This window comes from Capra hircus, chromosome 5 (genome assembly GCF_001704415.2).
Source record: "Capra hircus breed San Clemente chromosome 5, ASM170441v1, whole genome shotgun sequence".
NCBI lineage: Eukaryota > Metazoa > Chordata > Mammalia > Artiodactyla > Bovidae > Capra > Capra hircus.
This window is the reverse complement of record NC_030812.1, coordinates 75,643,472-75,670,966: the sequence shown is the minus strand read 5'-3', so window position 1 is coordinate 75,670,966 and position 27,495 is coordinate 75,643,472. Positions and strand designations below refer to the sequence as shown.

The 27,495-nt window shown below is 36.9% G+C and overlaps 1 protein-coding gene and 1 pseudogene across 1 annotated transcript in view; both read right to left on the bottom strand.

Moving 5' to 3' along the window:
* Positions 3,202-4,179, bottom strand: LOC102181103 (annotated as a pseudogene).
* PKP2 (plakophilin 2) overlaps positions 16,380-27,495 on the bottom strand; it is a 92,163-nt gene continuing 81,047 nt past the window's right edge. The window contains exons 10-13 of the mRNA XM_018048314.1: positions 24,742-24,895; positions 20,533-20,722; positions 17,866-17,953; positions 16,380-17,735 (exon numbers count right to left, since the gene is read on the bottom strand). Of these exons, the coding sequence (XP_017903803.1) occupies positions 17,667-17,735; positions 17,866-17,953; positions 20,533-20,722; positions 24,742-24,895 (501 nt within the window). The 3' untranslated portion in view covers positions 16,380-17,666. The remainder of the gene's footprint in view (positions 17,736-17,865; positions 17,954-20,532; positions 20,723-24,741; positions 24,896-27,495) is intronic.

Here is a 27,495-nt window from a genome sequence, read left to right as displayed (position 1 = left end):
TTTGATTTATTTCACTCTCATGGTTCTAGTTTCATGCTCCCTAGGCAGCCATCCTATTATGATTTGATAGACAGTTTGTGTAATGGATAAGAATATAATCTCTGGAATCAGGTTTGGCATCAAAGTTTCTTCAATTACCATAGGAAAGTCATTTAACTTTTAGGAGTCTCAGTTTCCTTACTGTAAAATATTAATAGTGATGATAATATACCTCATAGGACTGTCATGGAGATTAAATGTCACCTTGTGTAAGTTCCATATACATAATGAAAGTTGATAAACGACAGTTATGTTATTCCTGTTGTTATCATTGCTGCTATTACTACTGTGTGTCTGACTTTCACACTCATTCCTTGGATTCTCAAAGTAGAAGACAGGTCCCCATGACCTAATCAAAGCCCTGTTCTTGGACATCACTGTTACCATATATCATAAGATGATATATTCTGTATTCATTAAAATAATCTTTTAGAACAATTTTTCACAACATGCATAATGATTGACATTTGCATGCATGAAAACCACATGACCTGAGGGTATAATCTATGCTTTTACCTCGCATTCCAGAAAGCATATTAGAATTCACATGAGCGAAAATGATATTGTTATTGCAATACATCTATGTATATATGTATTTGTTTATGCTATAATTTGTTAAATAAGAGCAAAATGATTCACAAAATTTTATATATTTCTATTTTCTCAGTTCAGTTCAGTTCAGTCGCTCAATTGTGTCCGACTCTTTGCGACCCTGTGAATTGCAGCATGCCAGGCCTCCCTGTCCATCACCAACTCCCAGAGTTCACTCAGACTCACATCCATTGAGTCAGTGATGCCATCCAGCCATGTCATCCTCTGTCACCCCCTTCTTCTCCTGCCCCCAATCCCTCCCAGCATCAGAGTCTTTTCCAATGAGTCAACTCTTCTCATGAGGTAGCCACAGTACTGGAGTTTCAGCTTTAGCATCATTCCTTCCAAAGAAATCCCAGGGCTGATCTCCTTCAGAATGGACTGGTTGGATCTCCTTGCAGTCCAAGGGACTCTCAAGAGTCTTCTCCAACACCACAGTTCAAAAGCATCAATTCTTCGGCGCTCTGCCTTCTTCATAGTCCAACTCTCACATCCATACATGACCACTGGAAAAACCATAGCCTTGACTAGACGGACCTTAGTCTCACTGCTTGACTGACGATGAAATTTTCAAACTTTCCTGGATAATTTTCTCCCTTTACTTGCTGGCAGCTGCTCTTCTCTGGTTGGATCCTTCCTCCCCATGCTATGGACTGGAAAATGCCTCCAGGCAGAAAGTTGAAGCGATCATAGTGATCACTCATTTTATTCTTTCTCTCAGTGATCAAAGTTCTGGAATGTCTGTTGTCTCAGGTCTAAAACCAAGTGTTTCACATATTTTTGTTTAATTTTCCAGTTGTTTACAGTGAAAGGACAAGTCTGCTAACAGTTATTCCATCTTGGTAGGATTAGAAATGCTGCCATAAATATTCTTGATTGAATGAATCATGTAATTTGAGAGGAACTATTAGAATATAATCTCTGATTTTCTACCTAATTTCTTTTGTGGTCTCTCAGGTATTGAAGATGGCTCTTCCTTTGGGGATAAAATGTTAAGAGATTCTTATCCTTTTGATTTTTTCTCTGCAGCTGCTGGATCCCAAATTACCCTCAGAATGACACTAAGTTTCTTAAGATTAAAAAAAAAATAATGACTTTTTAGTTTCTCACTGCATACATGTAACCCTTCTTACTTCAAGCCTTAACTAACTTAATCCTTGATTTCTCTTTCTCTCTTTTTTTTTCTTTGACTTTTGTTCTTTTGCTCACTCTTCTTATTCTCAGTCTTGTTTTCTCTCAGGGAATCTATTTTCCATCACATTTTAATATTTAAAGACATGCACATACATTGATTTTTTCTTTCTTTTTTTTTTTTGGCTATGCTACATGGCTTACAGGATCTTTGTTCCCCAACCAGGGATTGAACCTGGACCCTCAGCAGTAAAAGCAGAGAGTCTTAACCACTAGACAGCCAGGGAATTCCCACACTTACATTGATTTTACAAAATATTTTTCCTGGAAAAATTGACAAGATATACATGCAAGCAAAAAAGAATGATTTCTTTTAGACATCACCTGGATTCAGCCCAAGGTGGAAAGGACCTGGAAGCCACTCAAAGTCTTGGATAATTACTAATTGGCTGGAATATTGGAAAATAACTTGGCATTTCCCACATGTAAAATATTTATATAAAAGAGACATGAATAGAAATAAGACATTTATTACTTTTCCCTAGAAAGGTAGCTATTTTTATGTTTTTTTCATTAAGATAAAATTTTATTTAAAAAGTGTTATCTTATACTGCAAATATGTCCATTAAACAGTATAACTAAATATGCCAGAGAAGAAGCCATGTAATTAAAATGTCCACTTAACTCACCCAATCATTTCAAAACCATACTTTGTTGACCTATATAACCCCATTAAAAAAATATCTTTTGTTTTAAACAAGAGAAAAATAGATAGATACATGTTGGTAAATGCTAACTGTCCATATTCACATAGATATACAGTGTAATCTCTGAGTCCAATATTCAGAGAAAGGAGTGAAAAAGCTAGAATTCTGTACACTACTACATAGGAGCTAGCACCCTCCAGCTTCCAACAGAACTGAGGGAGCAGAAGATTTTTCTGTTTTCTCACAGAACATGGTGGTGTTGATCACATAAAGTTTTTATTGAGGCTGGAAGGGATTAAAACGAATTTGGAACAGAAAGAGGGTAAAAAGTTTTTTTCAACTGAGTTCTGCTCAAGGTATCTATTCCCCAAAATAAGTTGCAAACCATGGTATAAAGAAGAAAAGAGACCTCAAAAACAGAGCAACCAAGCACAAGAGGAGGAAAAAAAAAAAGGGCTGCAACTTGCTTCCACAGACTGAAGAAAATTAAAAAAAGAAGGGCTTCCCTGCAGCTCAGACATTAAAGAATCTGCTTGCAGTGCAGGAGACCTGGGTTTGATATCCGGGTCAGGAAGATCCCCTGAAGAAGGGAATGGCAACCCACTCTAGTATTCTTGCCTGGAGAACTCCATGGACAGAGGAACCTGGCGGGCTACAATCTGTGGGGTTACAAGGAGTTGGACACGACTGACTACTACTACTGGAATCCATTAGTGTTCCGTTTGTCTCCTCCTTAATCTTCCTTTCATTACTCCCACTCACCATCATCTTCATCTTCATGTTTATCCTCATCCACTTCAACAATATCTTCCAATTCTTCCTCTTTGTTATCATCTCCTTTTTCTTCTCCTTCTTCTCCTTTCCCCTTTTCATCATCCTTGTCAGGAATCAAGTATTACTGTAATGGAGATTAGCCAAATATCATCTTTGGTGACCTCTCGTAACTTATCTGCACCTACATCAGAATGAACAGTAAACCAGGTGAAGAAACTCTCTGGTTTCTCATGCTGTCTCTTCCTGCTGGCTTTATTCTGTGTTTGACTTGAACATTTCATCAGATTCTTTCTGGATTGCTGTTTGATTTCAGTGGACTTTGAAGATGGATCACCACTCTCATTCAGATGAAATTCTTTGAATAGAACTTTATTTTCAAGGAAAGGGTTTTCATCAAAATAAAAATCTATTCCATAATCTGATTTAATATCTTCAAATTCTGTTACTTCAGCTCTTGTCAAATAATGCACTGTCTCTTTATCCTCCTCCCCAAGCAGTGCAGACACTTGTGGATGGTTAACAAATGTTGTCACCGTAAAATTTTGTATTTTGGCAATCAATTTTGACGTCTTCTTAAAAAATGTTTGGCAGAATTTGTTGTATTGCTGTTCTGCTTTCAAAATCTCCGCACTGGCTTGTTCATCAGGTCTGTTTTATTTTCTTCATCAGTATGTTCAATTGCTTCTTGCTGTTCTTTTCCTTCCTTAGGCAAGTTCAGAAAAGCAGATCTTTCCTTTGGCTTGGAGGCAGGAGTCAGTCTCAATTTCTTCAGTTTTTCCACTTGGGGTGGAAGCGAAGAATGATGTTTGGGGTCTGTGCTACAAGAAAAGCCAAGAATCCACCTAAGGGAAGAGACACATATGAGGAGCTCTAAGAAGTAGAAGGGTAACTCTTCACTGCATAATGAGGCCTGTGATCTCAGCCACGTGGCCACCATATCTTAGGATCAATGTAAAAACCTAAATAGTCAAATTTGAGGCATTTAGATAGGTCCAGTTTTCTTCCAAAAGACAGCTATTGCTATCAGTTTCTTTCACATCTTTTCAAATATACCATATAAAGCACTGATAATGACTATTCTTCATTTTTCTTTTTTCATTTAACATTGTATCTTGGCAAAGTTGCTAGTCAGTACAGAAAGAGCAACACCCTTATTCTTTTATAGTCTAAGGAAAAGCTGTAACTGTTAGGTAAAAGACAACCAAGTACACTAAAAAATGTTTAACAGGCTTTAATGGTGAAGCGCTCCCGGGCGGGGTTCCCGGACCAAACCGGGCAGGTTGAGGAAATCCGCGTGCTGGGCTGTGTTGGAAGTTTGTTTATATAGGCACGCTGTGAGGGATGGCTGGGCTAGCGGAAGGGGGTTTGGATAGGTTGCCAGTTCACCGCGTCGCGAGCTGATAGGTTTCTCTATGCGGCTGGGGCGGGGTGGCTTATGCAGCTGAGGCGGCGCGGTTCATGCAGCTGGGGCAGGGTGGCTTTAGCTGGCGGAGTGTGCTGTCATTGGTCCCTGGGATCTGGGAGGATCCTCCGTTAGGGACTTTCTCGCCGGCGGGAGGGAGAGGAAGGGCAGCCCATCATGGCCCCCGGGGTCCGACCTTACATTAACCTAATTCGTTTTCTTTTTTAGTTGAAATATAATTGATATATAACTTTATATTAGTTTCAGGTGTACAACATGATGTTTTGATATTTGTATAATTTGTGAAATGATAACCACAATAAGTTAGCATCCATCACCATAGTTATAGGGCTTCCCTGGTGGTTCAGACGGTAAACAATCCTGCGATGCAGGAGGCCTGGGTTTAATCCCTGAGTTGGGAAGAACCCTGGAGGAGGCCATGGCAACCCATGCTAGTATTCTTGCCTGGAGAATCCCCATGGACAGAGGAGCCTTGCAGGCTACAGCCCATGGAGTCGCAAAGAGTTGGACATGACTGAATGACTAAGCACACACCATAGTTACAAAGTTCTTTTTTTTTGTGATGAGAGCTCTTATGATCTAATTTCTTAGCAACTGTAACACATCCATTACAGTATTACTAACTGTAGCCACATGAGGAACATTACATTCTCATGACTTATTTATTTTATTATTATTTTTTATTTGGCTGTGCTGTGTGTCATGCCGGATCTTAGTTCCCTAACCAGGGATTGAACCTGTGGCCCCTTCAGTGGAAGCATGGGGTCTTAACCACTGGAGAGCCAGGGAAGTCCTGACATTTATTTTATAACTGGAAGTTTGTACTTTTTAACCCACTTCATCCATTTTGCCCATCCTCAACTGTGCCTCTGGCAACTACCAACCTGCTCTCTGTATCTATGAGCTTGGTTTTAATTCAACATATAAGTGAGATGATATGGAATTCATCTTTCTCTGACTTATTTTACTTAGTGTAATGCCCTCTAGGTTCACCCATGTTGCTGTTGCCACAAATGTCAAGATTTCATTCTTTTTTTTAGCATAATTTTATTAATTTATTTGACCATGCCACACAGCATGTAGGATCTTAGTTTCCCAACCAGGGATCAAACCTGTGCCCCTTGAAGTGGAAGCTCAGAGTCTTAACCACTGGACCATTAGGGAAGTCCCTTTTTTTAAATGGCTGAATAATATCCTATCGTATCCGATCCTATATATCTATATCTTTATCTATATCTATATCTTTTCTTTGTCCATTCATCTATTGATGGATAATTAGGTTGCTTCCGGCTTGTCTGTTGTTTAATTTGTTTAACCAATACTTGCTGATGATCAATAGCATTAATCTTTAGCCAGTACAAATTCTGCTGCATGAATCATCTTACACATGCTATTTTACATATGCACAAATGCATCTGTAGTATGAATTCCTAGAAATTCAATTGCTGATCAGGGGATATGTAATTTTAAGTTTTATAGGTATTGGCAATTTTTTCCAGGAATGTGAGAGTGAATAATGTGTCCTTTACAATACTGGGCACAGTGCTTTATAGTTGTTTGAGAACTCATATATTCATTTGTTGATCCAGTTTACCTTTGTAAAATCACATAAAGCAGTATATGTGACGGAAATGTGAAATATACAATCTTTAAGACTAAAGCATTATGACTATTTTCAATAATAAATTCAATCAGTTCATGTTTGACAAATAAATTTCTGGGTTTATTGCTTCCTTGTTCTGATGTGGGCACAGTGAGATAACAGAGGTAAGCTATCCATCTAAACTCCACCCTAAACTGCAATGGCTCTGGCTTCAAAGTAACATTCACTTTAAGATAGAAGGGTAACGTTAGGTTTTACAACCCAAAAAGCAAAAATAAGTCATTTTCACTGGACTTGTTTGTTCAGATGAGAAACAAAGTTTTGTTCTTCCAGGTGTGCATCTTTGGATAAAAACATATTCTTGTTAATGCCTCAAATGAAGTCAATGTACTTAGCAAAGATACAGTTCAGCATTCTCTCAAGTTGAAAACATTTAGGGTGTAAATGAAGTCCTATGGGCAGAGAAGATGGCAACAATATGTCCAGAGCTCTAAACTGAAAATATAGGAAGACTAAGAAATAGTCCCTTGGACTGCAAGGAGATCCAACCAGTCCATTCTGAAGATCAGTCCTGGGATTTCTTTGGAAGGAATGATGCTAAAGCTGAAACTCCAGTACTTTGGCCACCTCATGCAAAGAGTTGACTCATTGGAAAAGACTCTGATGCTGGGAGGGATTGGGGGCAGGAGGAGAAGGGGACGACAGAGGATGAGATGGCTGGATGGCATCACTGACTTGATGGATATGAGTCTGAGTGAACTCTGGGAGTTGGTGATGGACAGGGAGGCCTGGCATGCTACGATTCATGGGGTCGCAAAGAGTCGGACACGACTGAGAGACTGAACTGAACTGAACTGAAGGAATAGATTGTAGTTGCAATTATGGGTCAAGAAAATTGGTGCTCTTACAATGGGGTTTGCACTATTTGTACCTTTATCCAAATGGTGAAGATTATTATAAATTTCATCTCTGTTATGGTTACATTAGCTGTATTAGAACTAGACAGAGATATCCTAGGGAAGGTCTCAGCCTGAATTCTCTTTTTAGTCCTGGAAATGGACTTTAACAGGGGTCTTCCTGGCTAAGAAAATGCAAACTTTCAGCATGGAGCTCACATATGCATGTTCCTTATCATTATCTTTGTATTTCATAATACAGTATGAAGAGGGAAGCAAATTATAAATCATCTTTCATTGTGAAATTCTTACATTGAGGCCAATAAACATCAGTTAATGTACAGACAAAGAAAACTACCGATGGCATCAGAATATGTTGTACAAAGGGTCATAAGGAAATGTAACAGGTTTACTTGCTAACACTGAGCATTCAAAAGGGAGTTTTCTTTTTCTGAATCCAAGAAAAATACTAGATTGTTTGTTACTGTTTTTGGCAAAAACCTTTCAAGTCTGAGGACCATTATTAAGGCTACCTGCTGCCATTTCTTATAATGATTCTACTTTTTTCTAGTTTTATTGAGAAATAATTGATCACTGTTTAAGTTTTAGACATACAGAATCATGGTTTGATTTTCATATATTGTGAAATATATTCAGCAAATATCCATTTTCTCGTAAACATACAATACAAAGAAAAGAAAAGAAGGAAAAAATTTATTTTTTTGATGAAAACTCATAGGATATACTCTTAATTTTTCTATATATCACACAGAAGTGTTAACTAGTCATCATGTTATCTATTTTTTCCACAATATTTATTTATAACTGGAAGTTTATACCGTTCTACAACCTTCCTACACTTTCTCTCCCTTGAACCTCTACCTAAGGTAACCATAGTTCTGGTTTCTTTTTCTATGAGTTTGCTTGTTCTTTTTAAAAAAGATTCCACCCACAAATGAGTTCATGCACTATTTTTCTTTGTCTGACTTATTTCACTCAGCATAATACCTTTACCATATATCCATGTTGTTGCAAATGATAGGATTTCCTCATTTTCATGGATGAATAATATTTCATAGTATACGTGTATAGTATCTATATGTATCATGGCTTCTTTTATCAGTTCATCCAATGATGAATTAGGTTGTTTATCTGCCTTGGTTATTGTAAATAATGCTGCCATGAATATGGGGCAGCAGATAACTCTTTGAGCTAGTATTTTCATTTTCTTTGGACATATTCTCATAAGTAGAATTGCTGACATATAGTAGTTCTATTTTTAATGTCTTGAGGATCCTCAATACTCTTTAATATATGAGCTATATCAATTTACATTCTCATTGACCGTGTACAAGGTTCACTTTTCTCCACATTCACACTAGAAATTGTTATCTCTTTCTTTTGATGATGGCCATTTTAACTGGAGAAGGGCATGGCAACCCACTCCAGTATTCTTGCCTGGAGAATCCCATGGACAGAGAAGCCTGGTGGGCTACAGTCCAGAGGTAGCACAGAGTCAGACACGACTGAAGTGACTTAGCACTCACAGCCATTCTAACAGCCATGAGGTGACATTGCATAGTGGTTTCCTATTTTTCCAGTTTTACTGAAATATAACTGACATACAGTATAAGTTAAGGTATACAAAATACTAATTTGATTTATGTATATCATGAAGTGATATTATAATAAGTTTAGTGAACACCCATTATCCCATAGAGGTACAAAATAGAATAAAATAGAAAAATAGAAAAAAATTTTATTGTGATGATAACTAGGATTTATTCTCTTAGCAATTTTCATATATGACATTTGGCAATGTTAACTCTATTTATCATGTTATAAATTATAACCTTAGTACTTATTTATCTTGTATCTGGAAGTTTATACCTTTGACTGCCTTCATTCAATTCCCCTTTCTCCCACCCCTGCCCCTGGTAACCACAAATCTGATCTCTTTTTCTATGTTTGTTTTTGCAGTATAATTGACTCACAACATTATGTTAGTTCTTAATATAAAATATAATGATTCAGTATTTCTGTACATTTCAAAGTGATCACCAAAATAAGTCTAGTTACAGTGTCACTGAAGATATTAGTTATTGCCAATATTTTCCACACTGTGCATTTTATGCCCATGCCTGATTTCCTTTAAAACTGGAAATTTGCACCTATTTTAAAAATTATTCATTATTTAAGTAATAAAATTTATTATAAAAATAATTTATAATTATTTACATTAATATTTATATATTTTATAATATAAAATTTATATTATTATAAATTATTTATAGACAAATATATTTAAATATGGGCTTCCCTAGTGGCTCAGAGGGTAAAGAATCTGCCTGCAGTGCTGGAGACCTAGGTTCAATCCCTGGGTTGGGAAGATCCCCTGGAGGAGGGCATGGCAACCCACTGCCGTATTCTTGCCTGGTGAATCCCATGGTCAAAGGAGCCTGGTGGGCTACAGTCCATGGGGTCGTAAAGAGTCCGACACAACTGAGCAACTAAGCAGACATATAAATATAAATACAAGTTTCTCAGGAGACATGTAAGGTGGTCTGGTATTCCCAAATAAATAAATACTGTACAGAACTAGAAAAGGTCAGTTTTCACTCCAGTCTCAAAGAAGGGCAATGAGAAAGAATATTCAAACTACTGCACAGTTGTGCTCATTTCACATGCTAGTAAGGTAATGCTCAAAATCCTTCAACTTAGGCTTCAACAGTACGTGCACTGAGAACTTCTGTATGTACAAGATGGGTTTAGAAAAGGCAGAGGAACCATAGATCAAACTGCCAACATTTGTTGGATCATACATGGAGAAAGTAAGGGAATTTCAGAAAAATATCTACTTCTGCTTACTGATTTTGCTAAAGTATTTGACTGTGTGGATCACAACAAACTGGAAAATTCTTAAAGAGATAGGAATACTAGACCATCTTATACGTCTCCTGAGAAACTTGTATGCGAATCAAGAAGCAACAGTTAGAACTGGACATGGAACAACAAACTGGTTCCAAATTGGGATAGGAGAACAAGGCTGTATACTGTCACCCTGCTTATTTAACTTCTATGCAGAGTACATCATGCGGAATGCTAGGCTGGATGAATCACAAGCTGGAATCAAAGGACTGCTGAGAGAAACATTAACAACCTCAGACATGCAGATGATACCACTCTAATGGCAGAAAGTGAAGAGGAACTAAAGAGCCTCTTGATGAGGATGAAAGAAGAGAGTGAAAAAGCTGGCTTAAAACTCAACATTCAAAAAACTAAGATCATGGCATCTGGTCCCATCACTTCGTGGCATGGATAGAAAGAAGGGGAAAAAGTAGAAGCAGTGACAGATTTTATTTCTTGCACTCCAAAATCACTTTGGATAGTGAATGCAGCCATGAAATTAAAAGTCGCTTGCTCCTTGGAAGGAAAGCTATGACAAACCTAGACAGCATATTAAAAAGCAGAGACATCACTTTGCCATCAAAGATCCATATAGTCAAAACTATGTTTTTTCCCAGTAGTCCCATAAGAAAGTGAGAGCTGGACCATAAAGAAGGTTGTGTGCTGAAGAACTGATGCTTTGGAATTGTGGTGCTGGAGAAGACTCTTGAGAGTTGCTTGGACTCCAAGGAGATCAAACCAGTCAATCCTAAAGGAAATCAACTCTGAATATTCATTGCAAGGACTGATGCTGAAGCTGAAGCTCCAATACTTTGGCCACCAGATGCAAAGAGCCAACTCACTGGAAAAGACCTTTACGCTGCGAAAGACTAAAGGCAGGAGAAGAGGGTGACAGGATGGGATGTTTAGACAGTATCACTGATTCAATGGACATGAATTTAAGCAAACTCTGGGAGATCATGGAGGACAGAGGAGCCTGGTGTGCTACAGTCCGTGGGGTTGCAAAGAGTTAGAAACAACTTAGTAACTGAACAACAACAATCACTATGTTTTATTAAGTAGGAGCCAGACATTTGGAAACATCATGTTAGTTTATTTCCTCAACAATCTTATAATCAGGAAGTTTCAACTCCATTTTATCAGTGAGGTAAAATTGACATTCAGAAAGTTAAAGTAACTCTCCAGAGTCACACAGTCATTGAGAAGTAAAGTCAGAATCAAACCCCAATTCTCTACTCAGCTAAACTAATGTCTCATTGAAGTAACTGGAGATTACCCAAACAGCTGATGCTCAAGCCAACTTTCTTCCAAGGTAATCTGCTCAATGAAGGTACAACTTGTGTTCCATAATTAGCAGTTAAAGGTGAGGAATGGCAACTGTCAAGAAAAGTAAGGAATGAAAAAAGAGGCACAGTAGTTTCTGAAATGACTTTATTCCATCCCTGTAGTTCAACTGCGCATCATCTTTTCTTGTTCTCCTTGAAATCATGATTATTGGTTTAACTGCAGTTCTTAGCTCACCTATCATTCTTTAACCATAAATTTTCATGAACTTTGTCCTGAATACAATGAAACAGCCATAGTTGATAATCTGTAGCATTTGAAAAAAGTTATCTTGAAAGTCAGAAGAAATCAGTTTGCTAAAATTGTTGAATTCTTTTTGAGTGTCTCTATATAAGGCAGGCAATGTTGGTTGACTATTCTGCAGCCCCCTTTTTCTTTGCTCAATAAAACACTGATTTTGTTCAAGTAGTCACCATTCATGAGTCCTAGGGAAGGTAGCCCCTGCCTTTGGTGAAGTATGATTGGTTTAGGAAACGAATTGTAGTTTCATTTTTCTTACCATGAATTGAGTTAGGAATGGATGTGTGATCTAACACTGGACAGTATGAGTGATGTCTGATGGAAACTTCTGGGAAATTTTTTATTTAAAAAAAAAGAATGCAAGAAAGGAATGTTTACTTTTCTGGCCTTTAAACATCGCTCTGTGAAGATGAGGTGTTTGGAATTGCTGTAACCGTTTTGTCAAAATGAAGAAATCAACCTAGAGACAAAATCTAATACAGTGACAATGATCCAGTAGGCAGATGGAAGGAATCTGAGTTCTTGATGACTGCAATGAATCGCTAAATAACCAAATCTGAGCCTAAACCTGACATTTCTGTTTCTTAAGCAAAAAACATTTACTGCGTAAACCATTTTGAGTTGAACTTTCTTGTTACTCAACTGCAAAATGAAGCATTTTAAGTGATAAACTCCAACAGGAGAAACACAACCTGAGATGAAGAGTTGGGTCACTTTAGATATGAGCCACCAAGAGTGGGAATATGTTACTATGCTATTAATACGTTCACACCTAATTCTTTTAAAAATCTGTTTTGACAATACCACTAAAACAGATTACTTCTATCTTTTAAATTTATGACTGCAAAAATCTCCAATTTGAGCAAGGAATAAAAGAAACAAGTTCCTGAGGAAAATAGTGTCAATTTTCAAAATACTAGTTTTCATGCACTCTTATTATAGAGGCTGTCAATTCTGACTTCACCCATTTTGGCTAAAAACAAAAGTATTTTCTCATTAATTCTCTGCTTCTCACTCTAATCATTTCTTGTTTTATGAGAGAGATCTTTTCCAGAAGACTTGTATAGGTCTAGAGTGCCTTTACTCTCACCACACAGTTGATGACTCCTCATGTCCCAGGTGGAACAAAGGGCACTATAAACTGTGACAGTGTCACAGTGAAGTCAGTTCCATCAAGAGCTGTGAGTGCTTCCTTAGAAAGGTACATCTCACTGGTCCACAGCTCTAGGAATAAGTGTCCAGTGTATGCATGTTGAAAGGTACTCTAAATGAAAATGGAAATCCCTAACTTCTTTTAAACATAAGAAAATACCCTGCAGTGATTCAAAGAAAATCTGCAACAGTTTGGACTTCATTTTTCTTCAAAATAAAAATGCCAGATGTATGTTAGCAGCTTACAAGCAAAATTCAGGCTTCTGAGAGAATTAATTGCCTCTTGAAGCGGGATCTTTGAAGGTCTGATCAGTCAAGATGAAGGAATGTCTGTGGCTGCCTCAGCCTGCTTCTCTGGACTAATCTATACCTTCTGAGTTGTCTTTCCATCCACAGATGCAGCATTCCAGTGGGAGTAAGACAAAATGTTCAGGAACTAATCCTAAATCTATTGAAATCACTGATTTTCAGGTTTTACTAAATCATGATTAGGCCCAGGTCTGATTTACCAGTAGTCAAGGCTTTAGCTGGATGAACTGGGCTAGACTGTTGTGTTGTTTAGTGACTAAGTTTTGCCTGACTCTTTTGTAACCCTATGGACTATAGTCTGCCAGGCTCCTCTGTCCATGGGATTCTCCAGGCAAGAATACTGGAGTGGGTTGCCATGCCCTTCTCCAGGGGATTTTCCCTGCCCAAGGATTGAACCTGTGTCTCCTGCATTGCAGGTAGATTCTTCACCACTGAGCCACCAGGGAAGCCTGGGCTAGACTGTGAATAAGATAAATGCCTTTTCCCCTCTTGACTATAGCTCAGATCACTGATGTCACAGTGTTTACAATAATCATCTAGGAAAAAAGGGGTTTATTGATTCAAAAAGATTGGTGACATGCAGCATACTCTATTCCTTCTTAGAGGTTTCACAATGCATGCTGCATATTAGGGACTGAGAAATCTTATAATTTAGATCTTTTCAATCTTTGTATAACTCAGCCATCTTCAAACTTATTAAGTATAGGCTATTTCTTCTCATGTAACATGTATAAATACCCCCAAAAAACTTGTGTTCTGAAGAACAGACTTTCAGGAACATTTGTCTGGGCAATATTTATCTTCCTCATTCTACCTGGCCTTCTGAGGGATGAATCATAAGTGTCTATGTGTGTGTATAAAATGGTTGACTGGGGGGAAGATTGGGCTTTTATCTAAATCAAGCTATCTGAAAGAGAAATTCAAATAAGTAGATTAAAAAAGGAAAACAAAGGCCCATCCACACAGGAAACTCCAAATAATTTAGTCAGTGTTTATTCTGTAGATACTGTCAGGCATTAAGTGCTTTATAGTTATGAAAATATTCAATCCTTAAAGTGATCCCATGAGGTAACTACCCCTATCATTCATGTATAACAGAGAAGGAAACTGAGGCTCAGAGAGAGTAAGGACTTTACCCCAACTAAGCCTAACCTTTACCCTCCCAGCAAGTGGACAACTGCAATTTGAGTTCAAGCTGGCTGGTCCTAGAATCAGTCCTCTTAACTGGCCAAGAGACAAACCAAAGAGAGCCCCCACATTTCCCCAGAGTGAAGACACAGTCTTGCATTCTTGGCTCCCGGGGAACCCCCAGAGAGAAGCCATCTCACCTGGATTCACATGGCCCATCTGCATTTTCCAGCTAAGCCACTTTGGAATGTAACCTAACCTTTCTCTGCTTCAGGTTATTTTCACACGTAAAATGAAAAAAGAAAAGAAAAAAGTATATACTTTATGAGGAGGCTGTGAGAAGTGCTCAACATATGTCCATTCTTATTCAGTCAAAGATAGTCATACAAGCCTCCCCCTACTGACCCTAGGGTGTCCTCTACTCTGTCAGAGGAAGACCATGTCATCTTCTACACTGTGGTCTTTCAGATATTTAAAGATAGATAACGTGACACTCTTCTTCCAGGCTGAATATTGCTGTTTTTTTAAAACTGTCTTCCAGACTATGACTTTTAGAATGCTTCCCCCTTAATAAATTTTAAACAACTCCTATGCCAATGTGTGGTATTTTGATTTTTCTCTCCTGAACAGACCATAAAAAAGTTTTCCTTTTACTCATAGTCCTTAAAGGGTTGAAGTTTATTTCTTAAGAGATGAAACTGTCAGTATTACTATAAATAAAACATTAAAGTAGAATTTTATTTTGAAAAGTTTGTTTCCTTTTTAATCTGTTTTCATTCTTACAACAAATACTTTAAAATGTAAGTTACTGAATCTTAACATGGGCCAGTTACAGGGTCATGTTGGGCATTAACTGAATGAATGATTGCACATTTTCCTTCTCTGTCCTCTTAATAAGAACTGAATCTTTTCTGATACAAGAAGATATTCTAAAGAGGACTTGACCAGATGTCCTCTAAATTCCCTCCTAATCCTCAGATTTTGTGATTTGAGGCTTCTGCAATTTTTTTCAAAGTATATACATATTGAAGTCCTCACTCCATGCACTTTATTTAGAGGAAATTTCATTTGTAACTATAGTATGTAGATTATATATACATGTTTTTATATATATCTCCCCTCCATTTCCTTCTTCTAAAGAATTGCTTCTTTATAGGGTGATTAGATTGGTTTTATGGTTTATCTACATATGTTGCTTAATTTTCCCATTTGACACATTAATCCCCTCTTTATCTTGTCAGATAACCCTTTGGTTATTTCTATCAAGTATTAACAATGTTTCCATTTAATAGAAATCCAGGGCAGCAACCTCCCCTATCCCAGAAGATCATGAAGAATTCTTGACAAAGCAGCAAGGCCTTTAGATCTTTTAGCAGAAATAAATGCAGAGGTCCAGCTCAGTCCCTTTGATGACATGGACACAGTCTTGGACACACAGAAAAGAAAAGCTTTGTGTATATAGCCCTGTGATCAAAGTGATATTCAGCTACATATGGATCTCCCTCAGAAGTGTTCATAGACAGTAAAGTACTGAGATTTTTGCAAACAAAGTAGGACATGGGGGATCAAACATTAGTCTATCTTCTCATGGTCGCAGACCCACTCAATTTAAAATCTAACAATATCTAGATTTGTATGTCTCTCCATCTTTAGTCACTAGCTACTCCCATCTTTCTTACAGGAAGTGTTTCTTGGTAAAGAATTTAGGACTAATTAGGGGAGAAATATAAGCAATTATATTTCTTATTAAACTCTTAGTAATTAAAGTTGAACTTTATAAGTCAAATACTCAAACATCATGTCAATCATATCACAGATACCAAGATACACAAATAAGTCACATATACCCAACTACCAAGGCCTCATTTTGTGTTTAATATTATTGAAGGCTCTACTATGCCTTAAAAGCACAGAAATTTCTTAAATATACATTAATTATCTGGAGGAATAAATATACTCCAAATGCTTATCATCAGAATTTTGGAAAAAGAGATATAATTTCTCTCTTCAGCATTTTTAAAACTGGTACCTAAATAATTTCATTTTGACGTAGTAACCTTAGTCTTCTTCACTGAGCTTTTGAAATGAAAAAATTAAAGTTCCAAATATAATAAAGACTTAAGTACACATTCAAATTGAAACTGGCAATTTATTTCCTATCATACTTTGCTGGCCAAAAGGAGCTGAAGGATTTTTTTCCTTCTTATTTTCTTGACATAACTATTGTCAGATTCTTTTTCAAAAGAAAAATATAACAGAATTATGGTTAAGAAGACTAATTCTATCTGAATGGTATTAATCACAGCCCAGTTAAAATAACACTTAATATAGACTCCAATAGATGATGCTGTCAACTTTTAAATGTTAGCATTTCTCATATATATCATTTCTGGATGGCCTAGACACATTTTTTTCCTCAACATAACTTCATTTTTCTTCTCTAGTGTTTTCTTGACTTAAAATAATGGCTTAAGGCAGATCACATGAGATTTAGTGGTTCTGTACTATTTTTAAAATTTTGGGCAAGGTAGGCTGGTTGATAATGTAGTTCATTAAAATGAGCTGGGTTTTCATGGCCCTGGCTTGTCCAACAGATTGAGAGATCTAGGTTCCTTTTGTAGCCAAACAGTAAAGTCCATTCTTCCACCAGCTCATTGCAGTGGCTGACGTCCAGCAAACAGTATTGTGAATACTACTGTCAGGAGTAATTTGCATTTAATAGTGTTGTTATAGGTGAAGTGTTTCCTTGAGTAAAAATCCTATTTATTATTTAGAGGGAACACCGAATTTCAAATTGTAGGAAAGATTTTTAAATTTTCTATGATCACTTCCTTTCAATTTCTTCTTCTTATAGTCATGCATGCTCTGTGATCTAAATTTCTTACATTTATTGAAAAGCTGAGAAAAAAATCCAAGAGGATAAAAACAAGCACAAAGTAAACAAACAGGCAATGTTGCCATTATATTTTCTCCTGGACGGCTCCACAAATATTTTTTGTTTCTGTTTCAACACTGCAGAACAATACACTCATGGCTCAATGGTGAAACAACACACAGGTGAGTGACAAAACATGGAAATCAGGAAAGGAATATAAATGTGAGTCAAAATTAAAAACCCTAGTGATACAACAGCTTTCTTCCTTATTTACTTAGTTAATGTCCATTCCATATAAATTCATATTTTGATTCCAGAAGGCCATGCACCATTAGCCCTGATCAAAAAGACCACCATCTGTAAAGGGTAAAATTGAGCCTGTTGCCAGTACCTACTGGTGTCAAACTCACGGATTCAAGGACTATGGAAATAGAAAAGTATAGAAACAGGATATGCTTTTTTGAGGTTTCTTAAGCTGGGAAGTAGAAAAATAGGTGTTTTCCTTTGGGGCTTTTTGTAAATTTCTGAGAGCACTTTTCCACATTCCTCAGTCTTTCAGGGAGTGGTAGGCTTTGGTAGTCCGGCTGTTGACAAAATCTGTCTTCTTAAACTGAGCCTTTGGAATAAACAAACAGAAATGTGAAAGGTAGCAATATTTATGCACAAGACAATGTAGGTTTTAGTAACTTGTCACCAGGGTCAAATCAAGTGGGACATTATTACTTGGCTCTTTTTAGCATTCTTACCTTCTTGTAGGCATTATGGAGCTCTGCATGGGTCCACAAAGAATACAGGAGAACAGAAGCAGCTTTACTTGCTTTGGTGGAGGCATAGCTGAAAATAAGAAAAGGACATTTTTCCATGATCAGTGAGAATGTGTGAGGCTTCTGGATGCTGCCCCTGGATGTTCTGTAAATCTTCTTTAATTGCTGTCGCTCAGGAGCCATCCATTAAGTCAGGCCACTCACCGTGACAGGAGGTTAGGATGGAGAGCTTTAGGAGGCAGGAGCCGTGTGGGTACTTTTGTTTTTTTCAAATCTTTTTAAACCACTAGCAAAGTGCTAACAAATAAATAGTTATTAAGCAAATCCCTGATATTTATAAGGCATATATTCTTAAAAGTTTTATAAATCCTTGAATTTATAGAATAAAATTTATATTTGTATTTATATTTTATATTTTTAGAAAATATTTGTCTATAATGCATATTTATAGAGACAAATGCATGAAAGTATGACTGAAAAATATGTATAACTTAGTGACTCCATGAATATAGGAATTATGTATTTTTTTCAAATTAATAAATTCTTACTGGAGCATTTAAAATAGTTTAAAAATTTATGCTTTTTTGTATAGCAAATGGAAAATGTGTTCCTATTATGAATCCGAGTCACCACTGATTTTGACACTGTCCTTACTTTTTTTTTGGCCACACTGCACAGCATGTGGGAATTCTAGTTCTCTGACCAGGGATCAAGCCCATGCTCCCTGCATTGAAAGTGTGGAGTCTTAACCACTGGACAGCCAGGGATGTCCTCTTTTTTTTGTTTTAACTTTATTATTATTATTATATGTTCTTAGTTTTTGATGTTCTTTAAAATTCATCTCAAACTTCTAGCTTCTGGCTAAAGATCACTACTTTCATAGATTTTTTTCTCTTCCATCACTTGAATTAGCACATGACTGTATTTTCTTCTTTGAACAAAGAAACAAAAGATATTATTTTTCCTATCATAGGAATTTGTAAGTATGCAACCAAGAATAGAGAATGCAAAGATGTATGAAGAAGCCCATGCTGGGCTCATTCAATAGCTAGCTACCAGCATAATAGGGATGGTAAGTCAAATCAGCACTTCACAGATTCTTTAGTATCTCAGGGGATTTTGAGAGTGACTTGCTAATAACTCAAGTATTAAGACATCCATGAAAGCTATGGATCTCTAATATTTACTATTGAAAGTTCTTAAACTGCAAAGGTGTTATAAAGTCTGTTTGTAAGTTGATTGCTTGGCACTTGGAACTCATTTACTCAAAGAGGGAATGTAATTGATGACTGATTGGTTATCAGGCTAGTCTATAAATTATGGGTTAGCTATGCAACACTCTAGCAAGGAAGCAGACCCAATGGTAGGGTGTCCTTGTTGGTTTTTTTCCTGAGACAGAACTTCCCAAATGGATACTCAGTACAACAAAGAAGTAACAGAACAGCACACCCCATAACTGGCTAAGCTACAAGAAATTTCCAAAAGTGATGGTATATTCCCATGTGCTTGTTATTATGTCTGAATACTCATATTAAAAAAAAGTCATCTACTGTCGATGGAGATTTGGTTAGAAGTTTAGATGACTATTTCCACAAAGGAAAGTTAAAGATGACTTTCCACAAAGGCAGAGAAACTGCTACATGGGAACAGGTAAATATTTCCTGCTTTTGGGAAACTGACATTCTAACTGTGCTCTTTTTAATCGTGTGACTCTGAATGTAGTCCCCCTTCCCTGTGAACTTTGCCAGAGGGAAATCACAGAGCACAAGGGGCTAAACTGGGTGGAGCTGTGGGAGAAGGGATGTGCTTATTCTAGGATACCACAGATCCCTATGCTAGCCCCTGTGCAGCCAAGCACACGTTTGTCTACTACAAGTCAAAAGTCCATTTGCTTGGCAACTCATTAGAAGTACAAGTCTGGACTATAATAACACTGGTTTTCTTTTATGGTCACTTATAAAACTAACTTTATTTAACAAGTCAAACAATTCAGAATTGTATAAAGAGAAAAAATAATCTTCATACCTCCTTGGAATCCCACCACTCTAAATTAACTAACAGTAATAATTAGTTACATTCTTCTTCATCTTTTTTTTTTAAGAATGGAGAATATTTAAAGACATAGAAACAAGGATGTGAGATGACTTACATGCATTAAACTTTCTACTTTCAAAAGAGAGTAAGAGGTGGAAGAGATGTGATAAAGAAAACTGAGGAAGCAAGAACTTCTTGTTATGCTACCTCCTACTTCTCCTGGGGTGACCCTGGTTTCACATAGCTAAGTGAGGATAAGGGCATTCCTTGTCCATAGGACTCCAATTTGCCTACATTCTTCTGTCTTAAATCACAGCTGTGGCTCTGGGAAACAATTCATTAGGTCAATAAAATGCTGGAATGCATGACTCAGATAAGTTATGAAGTTTGACTATTTCTGCATATTTCAGTAGAGAATGAGCAACTATTTGGCTTAGAGGATTCAGGTTTTCACTTACCTGATCACCAAGGACTGGGCCACATGATCTGGCCCAGCTTTACAACCTTAATTTTTTGGCCATGGTACTCAAAGACTGAGCATTCACTACATTATTTATATATGGGATTGGCGGTGGGAAGAGGGGAGATACCGCCAGGCAGTGCTAGAGGACTTACGTGTCTCCTGCGCTTATGGTCATAATTTTCTGGAGGCCCCCAGTGTTTAGAAGATCCCGTGCATTCTGGTAACTATTTTGGATTATATTGTTCAATGTGTAACAGGCAGAGGCTGTAGTTTCAATGAGAAGATCAGTACTTGGGACTGTGTCAGGAATTATGGAAACTAAATCAGGTAGAGTTTCTTTGGCTACAAATGTAAGAAAAAAGAACATGTGATTAAAAAGATTGTTTCTTAACCTTAGGAGCTCAATAACATTTAAGAAGAAACATTTGGTTAACAAACATATGAAAGGATGCAACCATTTTAATATTCAAATTACCAAAAAAAATTTTTTTTAAAGATATTCTGTGCTCAGCACACTGGAAATCTTTCCAGAAAGAAATCTGACAGAAATGTCAAAATTTTTTTTAATGTTCACATTTTTTGATTCAGTATTTTCACTTTTGAGAATTCATCCTGAAGATATCACTTTAAAGCAGAGATCTTTATTCTAGTGTTATATAAAATGAAAAATTTACAAAGTCTAAACATCCCAGTAATATGACTATGATTAATTAAAACATATCTTCAAAGAATCTCATGTATCCCAAAACATATCTATGAAGCATGTATAATGACAAGAAAATATTTGTTAATATTTCATGTGCAAATAACTGATATACTTAAAGGAAAACTCATACAGAAGAAACCTGAGAAGAAATACACTAAAATACTAATAGGATTTATTTTTCTACAATACTGATGGTGATCTCAAAATATTCTTAAAAAATTATCTGTACTGCTCAAAGTTATCTTAATGTGAAAATAACACCATTATATAAAAAAAGATAAGACTACTTAAAATTTGTTTTTTTACTACATATGTAAGATCCTGGCTACAGTGTTTTCATTTCACTTTTTCTATTGTAATGAGAGGTTTTCTTTTTTCTCCACCCCTAACTACTTTGGACTCTCCTTGAAAGATAGCATGCTTCTATTGCTTTTGTTGTTTGGTTGTACAAATACTTGCGCCTAACTTCATTGTTTCTTCATTTGAGTTTACATGGCACCTTGAACTGTTCTTCTCTCCCTGATATACGCATGCATGCTCAGTCATATCTGACTCTTTGTGACCCCATGACTGTAACACAACAAGCTCCTCTGTCCATGGAAACTTCCAGGAAAGAATACTGGTGCTGCGTGTGCTTAGTTGCTTGTCATATCTGACTCTTTGTGACCCACTGGACTTGGAGCCTGCCAGGGTTCCTGTGCCCATTGGATTTTCCAGGCAAGAACAATTATTGGAGTGGGCTGTCACTTCCTACTCCAGAGGATCTTCCGTGCACCTCTTGCACTGGCAGGCAGTTCTTTACTACTGTGCCACTTGGTAACCCCTCTCTCTAACACCAGACTGTAATTAGTTACGTGCTTGTCTGAATTCTAAACGGAGCCATGAGTTCCTTGAGAATAATTATTGTATTTATTTCTGGATTTCAACATCAATCACTATGCCTAAAAGAAAAAGTCAATAAAAGGAAATGAACTGTATGTTTTCCTTTGATAATACCTGGAACTGATTGACAGGAAAAACATACCTTCTGCTCAAAGGCCTGAACACTTCCTTTTTCACTGTTGTCTAAGCATCACAGTGTAGTGTTGGAGCTCAGAGCTGAGTCTCTGAAGCTACACTTTTAAAATTTTAGTCCCGTCTCTGCCACTTCATGGCTGTGTGGTCTGGGTAAGCTACATTTTCCCAATGTGTAAAAGGGGATAATAACAGTATTTACTTCACAGGACCGTTTTGAGGAATTAAATGAGTTACTATGTGTGAACTGTGTCACAGTTCCCTGCACACAGTAAGTTCTCCATAGATGTGAGCTATTACCAGAAGGCTTCCTCCTTTTAGAAAGGTAAAACAGAATGAAAAGCCTTGAGAACCTGAATTTTCCTTTTGCTGAAATTAGGTTGACAGCATGAAAGCAAGGGTGAGACAATGACACCAGAAAATGTCTAACTGATCTCTCTGCAGGGTGCAGCTATGGCTGGCTGAGACCAGGCTGCCCACACTGAGACGGAGCCCTGCTGAGAGGGTTTTACTTCTGCCTCTGTGTGACCAACGAGAACGTCCAATTCTACAGGTCAATTTTATGGTTGAAACTTTGGCTTATGTTTGAGGAGGAGTGAGAGTTAGAGAAATTAGAGTCTTTAACATTTTATATCTTGCTTGTTTTTCTTAGAAAAGTAGACAAAGTGAAATATTACAATATAGTAAAGGGTCATTCTGTTTTTATACACACACACACACACACACACACACACACACACACACACACACACCCTGTGGACCTGAGTAAATACATTCACTTTGAGATAGTTAAAATTAGATTTTCAACAGTGAAATATAAAATTAGGGCCCTATCATGATACTGGAGGGTCAATAGCTCAATGTCATATTGTTGAGGAGATTTTATTTAATGCTGGTGCTTTCACATACATTAGGTTGTCTGATCCCTGGAAAAACACTATTCATAGTGACTACTAATTTTACTCAGCTTAGGGCAGTTAAATGACTATCCAAGGTGACATGTGGCAAAGTAGCATTGGAAGACACAGATCAGTGTCTTCTGCATGAGACCTGTTATTCTGTCGCCATGCTAAGTTGCCTATCTTCTAGTTTTTAAGAAAATATAATTTCAAGTTGACTTCTGTAAATCAAAGTAAAATGTGATGACTTCATTCCAAGTCAACACATGGAAAGTTTTACTTGGCCTACAAATCTCAAGAAAAACAAAAAGCTTATCTTTCAAACTGATTTTCGTTTCTTCCTGGCTATTAATACTCTAAATCAAGACAGGTTATTTTACTCAAATTACATATTTGACATAATGCCAATATGGAATTAAAAAATTTCATTTATTTTACTGAAGCCTCTTCTCATGATTGTCCATAAAACTTGGAGAGGTTTATCAGTGAAATCACCTTATGTAACTTGTAGGGCTACAGCTCTATTGTCCTAACAGCTGGAGGACCGTGGAACCTGAGACAATAGCATTTCTGCCCTGAAGGCACAGGCTCAGTGTGTAGAGCACAGTTCTCATCAGCTGTGTTCTAAAGATGGAGTCAATAGTTCATTTGAGAGAGAGAGAGAAAAAAAGGATAATACACCTGATTGAAGTACAGCACAAAAGTCCATAAAAGATAATGAGGAGAACACTTTCACAATTTTCAGACACTGCCTTTGGCAAAGTTTCTTTTAGATTTCATTGAAAAATTTTCAGGCTCTCTACATTTATAATGGGCACAAAACCATTGTATGAAACCTGTTCAATGTTGTGCTGTTGGTTGTCTTGAAAATGACATTATTAAAACACAACCACACTGTGTGAGTCTGTATGTAGATTTCAAAGTAATCTAATTCATTAAAAAAAAATACTGGAATTTCTGAAAAAATTGAATTTTAAGTAGTCTGAAATGACTAATTTATGGAACATTAGGAAGCATGATTAATTTTAGCATTATCATCCTACTATCTCATTTTACAGCTTTTGACTTAAGTCACAAACATTTACATATTCAGATATAAAGAAAATGAATAAAAAATTGTTTTATTTGAAAGGATAACATGTTATCATTTTTGTCAATAATATGGGCTTACAAAAAAGGGAGCAAATGTGTTTTATCGTATTTATTCTAAAACCTATGCCAAATCTGGTATATTCAGTGATTCATTCTTTCTGTGATCATCTGTCCATCCATTTTTTCTAGTATAACAATGGCCAAGCTTCTTAAGTGAACAAGCACTGTGTGTGTGTGTGTGTGTGTGTGTGTTTAATGTTTTAGAAGGGTGGTGCTTCAGCAGATTACACAGAACATTCTGAAAGACATGGTTTAAAAAAGATGTCATTGGATGGCATAGTTGAGGGCCAAGAAATATCATATATATTACATATTTTGTTCATTTTTAGTATGGTTTAAAATTTCTCTTCAGTAGTAACTGGAACAAAAATGAAGCTGGATACTAAGAAAAATGATATTTGAAACCAGTGTGAAAGTCTACTCTTGATGTCTAGGTACACGAAACCCAGTTCTATTTATCACATTTTGCTTTTCATTCACACTTTCAACTTATCATCGTAAAAAGAATGGGATAAGGACAATGTTTTTGTTTTAGTGCGTTTGTATTTTCAATACAGATACATTACATCTAGAGACTTATACTCACTTACCAATTTCATTCTGCAGAGAAAGATTCCGAGACAAATTCCTCAGCAGAGAGACGGCAGTCTTTCTCACACTTGGATCACCGACATGCAGCATCTTTCGTGTGTGCTGAAGGCCATTTTCCTTCTGGACAACTGTCTGAGCTACTGATGTTGGCATCTGTTTCGTGAGACATGCCCTATAAATACTACTGTATTTCATTTCGGGGTAAAATTTCTAAGTTTCTGTAGATTACTGGAGATTGTAATATATAAGATGTTTATATAATATAAGATGTAAATATGTTTAAAAAGCTAGCTTCAAATTCTTATTAAGTTTTCAATTACTGGATAAAGACAGTTTATTCAGTATTTTAAAATAAAAATATTGGATTTGGTTAGTTACAATGTTTTTTGCATCAGTTTAGCTCAGACAGTAAAGTGTCTGCCTACAATACGGGAGACCTGGGTTTGATCCCTGGTTCGGGAAGATCCCCTGGAGAAGGAAATGGCAACCCACTCCAGTATTCATGCCTGGAAAATCTCATGGACTGAGGAGCCTGGTGGGCTACAGTCCATGGGGTTGCAAAGAGTCAGACACGACTGAGCGACTTCACTTCACTTCACCTCATAAATAAAATGGGTCTGTCTTTCTCTTTCCTTTCTTTTTCTTCATATTCTGCTTTTTACTCACATTTTCAGTTCATTGTTATGAAAAGAAAAGAATGTTTTAGGATGAAATTTACACTAATGTCATAAAATTTATTGTTTTTTTTCCTATGTGTGTAATACAAAAATACTCTCAACTTTGTGGCTCTGGTAGGACTTAGCTATATAGCCAACTGAACGGAGAAAAATTTTACAGGGAGATGTCTTTGATTACTATTTAAATGTATTTACTGGCTGTTGGCTTATTTATCTTTTCTGTTTCTCTAGTTTAAACTTTGGCATTTTACATATTTTAAAAACATTCTTTTCTAAAAAGCCAGTTTATTCTGAAAGATACACTGGACTTTAAAAGGAGTATATGGCTAGTCAGATTACCTGTAACTCTATGCTCTGTATGGGAGGCTGCATGTGCAAGTTTCTTGTTTCAGGTCTAAGTCCACCAGAAGCAAATCTTACTTGGAATAAGGTTGGTCACCTACTTTCACAGGTCTGAGTACCAAGTAGGCCCTACCTGGCATCAGCAAACCCCCAACAATACTGAGGCCTTAACTTGTGCCTGCAACTTTATGTATTTTTATTTGAAGCTAATATTAGGTCACTGTGCCAAAAATCCATACATTCTTAACCATTTTTGAGGGTGTCTATCTCCTGTTTATCTTACCTAACACTGCTTGCTTCCCCTACCTCCTGCAGACTGCTCCCCTTATATTCTCCACTATACCTTCCAGAGAAGGAGTTAATATGGGAGCCAGGATAGGTTTCAGGGAGGGAACGGGAGGTCCTTAAAATTATTTTTGTGTTTATAATAATCTTTCTCAAGGAAAGAATCTCTCATTTTTATTAGGTACTCAAAATATCCATGAGTATCTCACGGAAGTTTAATAGCCACTATTTTGCAATGTTTATTCCAAAGCTACGCTTTGTCTTTCACTGATTTGCAAAACATTCCATTAGATTCTTTTCTCTTCTCTGAGAAAAATCCTTCTTCTGTAGGATTCTGTAAAAGTCCTCCTCCTTGAAGATGGAGGTATTCATCTCTCTTTCTAATGGTCCATCTAAGTAACTACATCTTTCCTCATATGCAAAAGCTCTGCTCTTCTGAGTCACTGCCATTGAGCTCTATCACTCTCACCGCATTTTCTTTGTCATCTCAAGGTCTAGTATATAAAAATGATTATGGAAACATGAATTCTGATTCATTGAAGGAAATGGGAGAGGCTGACGTGGAATGGCCTTTAGAATTTGCTCATTAAGGAAAATAAGCAATGAGATTTACCAAATAGAGATTTCATATTCCAGTTTTAGGGAATTTGTGAAAATGACTGCTATAACTGTTTACACATAGCAATTTTAGTTCATATTGTCCTGATTACTAATGAGGCTGAGCATCTTAACAAATGTTTAATGGCCATTTCTATATTATGTTTTGTGAAATGCCTGTTTAAATCTCTTGTTCATTTTCAATTTGGTTGTCTATCCTTTCATTGTTAAATTGATGAGTCTTTAAAAAAAAAATTTCCTAGATACCAGCCTTTACTACTTATATACGTTACCGAAATCTTTTCCTCCTCTGCTTTGCCTTTTTACCGTCTTTTGCTAGCATCAGTTCCGCCCAGTCACTCAGTTGTGTCCTACTCTTTTTGACAGCATGCACTGCAGCACGCCAGGCCTCCCCGTCCATCACCAGCTCCTGGAGTTTACTCAAACTCATGCCCATTGAGTCGGTGATGCCATCCAACCATCTCATCCTCTGCTATCCCCTTCTCCTGCCTTCAATCTTTCCCAGCATCCGGGTCTTTACAAATTAATCAGTTCTTTGCATCAGGCAGCCAAAGTACTGGAGTTTCAGCTTCAGTATCAGTCCTTCCAATGAATATTCAGGACTGATTTCCATTAGGATGGACTGGGTGGACCTCCGTGCAGTCCAAGGGACTCTCAAGAGTCGTCTCCAACACCACAGTTCAAAACCATCAATTCTTCGGCACTCAGCTTTCTTTATAACCCAACTCTCACAACCATACATGACTACTGGAAAAACCATAGCTTTGAATGTACAGACTTATGTCAGTAAAGTGATGTTTCTGCTTTTTAATATGCTGTCTAGGCTGGTCA